Genomic DNA, 4,575 nt, shown 5'->3' on the forward strand with positions numbered 1-4,575 from the left:
CGATTAAGAGTTGGTATTGTGTTTGAGAGAGTTATTTGAGGTTTGGATCATACTTTAATTGCATCAAATTTTCAGATTTAATATACTGTCTTCAAGATGGTCCGTCCATCTTGGAAATTGAATAAAGTGTCATTATCTTGCTAGTCAAGGAAGAGATTACACACTGAAAGAAAGTCTTTGTTTGGCAGTGTGGTTGTGATTGTTTTTCAAATAGTTTTTCGTGCTAAAATGAATGCTAATGATGTTTTTTTATTTTTAAAAAATCATTTTTGATATCAGCACATCAAAATGATTTGAAAACACTAAAAACATATTAATTTGAAGTTAATAAAAAAATAAAAAATTTTCAAATTTTATCAAAAATACTTTTAAAACGCAGAAACAAACAGGTCCTTATCAAAACACACAGCTAGTTCAATCGCATCTCAAGAGCTGCTATTTGTTATTGTAACATTTTAAATGAAAGAAAGATTATGGAAATAAAAAATTGGATTTTTATTAATAATTTTGAATTTAATTATAAAAAAACATGTAAATTCAACTAGTTTATATTTATTTTTGCTTTTATATAATATTTATTTTTAAAATAATTTTTACTTGAAAATATATTAAAATAATATATTTTTTAAAATTTATTTTTGATATGATCTCAAAATATATAAAAAATAATTATTTTATTAGCAATCTCATTCCAAATTAAATCTTAATTTTTGTCAATTTTTGTTTTTTTAAATAATGAATTAACTTATCATAATATTGAAATTAAAGTTAACTAAATATGGAATAAATGAAGAAAAAAGCTCAAAAAAACAAGAAATTGTTTTTGGCTATATTTTCCCCACTAAGTTATTTTGGAAAAAAAAATATGTGGAAATTTAATTTCAAGATTCCTACTGCTTAAAATTACAAGACTTCTCAAATCACCAAAATTCTTAAATCTCACCAACCCCCTTCTTTTTTTCCATCCCCTCCCCCCTGCAAGTGGGCAATGACAGCACAGTTTATTTTCATGGCGAAGTTCTATTAACACTGTTTCCGGTAATCCGATACTCTCCTTGATTGATTTATGATTGATTTTACACAACCCCTTTTTTGTTAACACTCCTTTTTTTTTCCCAGATTGTAATCTGGGGAGAGGTTAAAGTTCTGGACTTTCGATTAAGCTTTGATCTTTATTTGCATCCTTTTCTCGTCAAATCAAGTTTGGTATGATTCTTAATATTATTCAGTTTTCGGAGCGTAACTGAATCATTTGTAGAATTGAAAAATTCATTTGTTGCATTTATAATAATAGATGGCATACTTTCGTTTTTCACTTTGATGCTAATGCTTACCCATCACCTCCCTTATTTATGGATTGTGAAGAAACTGCATTTGGGTTTTTTTTTCCTTCTTCACTCTATTTCTTAGAGCTGATTCAATCCTTGAGCTCAAGTTAATGTTGATTTGTGGTCGGAAATGACTGGGGAATGAAAAATTGAGAAGCAAATACATATATTTAATGGGAAATCGCATTCCTCATATTTGATGTGTTGCAGTGCTACTATGAGTATTTGATCGTATCTTTTACTATTGAATTACATTGTTCAAAATTGTATATGGACTTGGTAAGAGAATCCACTGGTTGGCTCGGATTACAAATTGTCCCTACCAAGTAGAAGATAAATGACTCATTTTCAGGGGCGCTTGAAATGAAAATTGAAAGAAGAGAGTTGTGGGAGCTCATACTTGTGTCCTCTTTCGTTGTCCTGGATTTAGAACACGTGCACCTGAATGTAGTTAGAAACATCAGTAGTTGGTGAGGATATTTTTTACTAATTTTTGTTTTCACGATGCTATTTGTTCCACAAACCTGAAATAGTCCGCCCTCCACATTTTGCCTGACAACTTGTATTTCTCTTCTGCATTTTGTGAAACATTTGTCTGTTAACCTGCAAAGAAACAATGAAGGATGTAGCACGGCATCTGTTTTGCACTTCTGCTATATTTTGCCTGAATATTTATGTGGAAAATTAATAAGCAAACAATACTTCCATTGCTGTTGTTTCCCTTGGCTTCAAATCAAACATTATGAAAGTAATTCAAGTCTTTCCCTTTTATCCCTTGAATAACTTGAATTCATATTTCCAAGCTATCTTGCAGATGGGGGACGTAGTGAAGGACTTGACTGCCGGGACAGTCGGTGGTGCAGCACAATTGATAGTCGGGCACCCCTTTGACACCATCAAGGTCAAGCTCCAAAGCCAGCCTACTCCACTCCCTGGCCAAGCTCCCAAGTATGCTGGTGCAGTGGATGCTGTCAAGCAGACTTTATCTGCTGAAGGCCCAAGGGGGTTATACAAAGGTATGGGAGCTCCACTTGCTACTGTGGCAGCCTTCAATGCTGTTCTTTTCACAGTGAGGGGACAAATGGAGGGATTGTTAAGGTCTCAACCTGGTGCCCCACTTACAGTTAACCAGCAAGTTGTTGCTGGTGCGGGTGCTGGAGTTGCTGTTTCTTTTCTTGCTTGTCCCACTGAATTGATCAAATGCAGGTCAGTGCCATCTCTCCTTACCCTCACAACCTTTCCTGACCTTTTTACCTGATTTTTCTTAATTTTTGAATGCTCATTATTTTGCAAAGCTTTCATTTTTTGACTGGGCTGTGTATCTTGACAACTTGATGGTTTTGGGCAGTTTCTGTCCTACCTGTCATGTCCTGAATTCTTCTAAATCGCAAAACAAAAATTTGTCTGGTTTTCCTTCACCCTTGAGGTACTGTCGTGTCTTTTCTGGTTCACCCTGACATTTTAAGTCTATGAATAGTCCTGAAAATTATCAGGCAAGGGGAAAAATCATATTGCCAAATGAGATTGTTTCTTAAAGTCTTAAAACAACTGGAATACAATCCTTTCTTTCTCTCGTTTCTCCAACAACAAAGTGGTGGTTATGCCAGTATTTTTCTAGTTATGAAACATTCCTGGCAACAAATAGTTTTAACTTCTTCACTTGCCATTTCTGTTTCTTTCTTGTTTTTGTTTTACATAACCTGGTAGATCTTTGAAATCTACCTCCTAATCAGTTGGGGTTTCCTGGTGGAAACAGGTTGCAAGCACAAAGTGCTTTGGCAAGTTCAGACTCAGCAGTGGTGGCTGTGAAGTATGGGGGGCCAATGGATGTGACCAGGCATGTTCTCAAATCAGAAGGTGGTGTGAGGGGTCTCTTCAAGGGCTTGGTTCCTACTATGGCACGTGAAATTCCTGGAAATGCTGCTATGTTTGGTGTCTATGAATTGCTGAAGCAGTCCTTTGCAGGAGGTGAGGATACTTCTCGGTTGGGAAGGGGCTCTTTGATGGTGGCCGGTGGCTTAGCTGGTGCTTCCTTTTGGGTATCTGTCTACCCCACTGATGTTGTTAAAAGCGTCATTCAAGTAGATGATTACAAAAACCCCAAGTTCTCTGGGTCTATTGATGCTTTTAGGAAGATCCTGGCTTCTGAAGGTATCAAAGGCCTGTACAAAGGTTTTGGCCCTGCCATGGCTAGAAGTGTCCCTGCAAATGCAGCATGCTTCTTGGCATATGAGGTGACAAGGTCAAGCATGGGGTGATTGGCTGCAGTTCTTTCAGAGCAAATAACTGGATTATTCTTCACCATTGTTATCATACTGCTGCTCTCAAAAAGCTTTTGCAAGTAATTGTTTAGTAATATGATAACAGGTTATGTCAAAAGAACATGCTATTCATCCTTCAAAATTAATGAGCTCGGGTGCTGGAAGAAACACTCGCCAGTCACCAACAATTTAACATGCAATAGTTGCATTTTTTTCCTCCTGAACATTTAGTTTCTGATTCTCTTGCGACTAGTAAAAGGCAGGACAAAGCCTCAATCAATAAATCAGGAATGACGGGATAAAAAACCAAGCTTCACCCAGAAGCATAACAGATGAAACTAGCTGCTTTGGCTGACTGTATAATAACCCAAAATTCATCGATTCTTTTTGTGTTTAAGGTGGAGTCACCCATGGTTACAAGGACAAAACATGCGCCTAATGTCTTTTCACAGAACGGCAATCGGCCTTTTCTTATGCGAGGTCTGAAGTTCCAGGTTGCAAGCATGTAGCAGCTGTTTCTTTCCATTCCATCCAAACTTGTTGCGATTTTCCTGTAGTTTATTGTCTCTCAAACGGTTGATTTCCATGTTTGATTTATTGAAGTTTGAAACGAACTAAATACAGAAGAAGGGTTCATAAATTATTCTCATCGTGGACATGGAGGCAATGCCTAGCTAGTTACAGTTTCCTTACTAAAGCTTCCGTTTTGCCACTGCTTACTTGAGACATTTGGCTCAGACATCGACGACATTAGAAGGGATGCCACATAATCTAACAAACCAGCGTTTGACTAGTTAGCGCACTCCATTGGGGTTAGAGTAAGCTGCTTGAAATAACAAACTTGCGCGTGACTAGTGAGGAGGAATAGAAACCAGTAAACTTAAAAGGAGGGAATCTGTAACCGTTGCAGACTTGGAAGCTATATGACAGACAATACTGAAGCTTTACAACGGTTCATCAAAGTTAAGCATTAGAGTGACAACAAA

General features: G+C 36.7%; 1 protein-coding gene across 4 annotated transcripts; it reads left to right on the forward strand.

Annotated features, from left to right (window-relative positions):
* The first annotated feature begins 884 nt into the window (after positions 1–884).
* On the forward strand, positions 885–3,784 carry LOC133702423 (mitochondrial carnitine/acylcarnitine carrier-like protein). Of its 4 annotated transcripts, none has more exons than XM_062126778.1 (4): positions 885–1,038; positions 1,120–1,206; positions 2,132–2,534; positions 3,085–3,784. In XM_062126778.1, exons 3-4 carry the CDS (start codon positions 2,143–2,145, stop codon positions 3,584–3,586), a joined length of 894 nt encoding a protein of 297 aa, XP_061982762.1. In that variant the 5' UTR covers positions 885–1,038; positions 1,120–1,206; positions 2,132–2,142; the 3' UTR covers positions 3,587–3,784. The 4 variants fall into 4 exon arrangements, with proteins under 4 accessions (XP_061982762.1, XP_061982761.1, XP_061982764.1 ...); XM_062126777.1 differs by having other exon boundaries at positions 2,143–2,534; XM_062126780.1 differs by lacking the exon at positions 1,120–1,206 and having other exon boundaries at positions 905–1,038.
* The last annotated feature ends 791 nt before the right edge of the window (positions 3,785–4,575 follow it).

The sequence above is a fragment of the Populus nigra genome, chromosome 8 (genome assembly GCF_951802175.1).
Source record: "Populus nigra chromosome 8, ddPopNigr1.1, whole genome shotgun sequence".
NCBI classification, from domain to species: domain Eukaryota; kingdom Viridiplantae; phylum Streptophyta; class Magnoliopsida; order Malpighiales; family Salicaceae; genus Populus; species Populus nigra.

Coding starts and splice junctions, on each gene's coding strand:
- LOC133702423 (XM_062126778.1), top strand. CDS start 2,143: ATGGGGGACGTAGTGAAGGACTTGACTGCCGGGACAGTCGGTGGTGCA. Junction 2,535..3,084: donor ACTGAATTGATCAAATGCAG/GTCAGTGCCATC, acceptor TGGTGGAAACAG/GTTGCAAGCACAAAGTGCTT.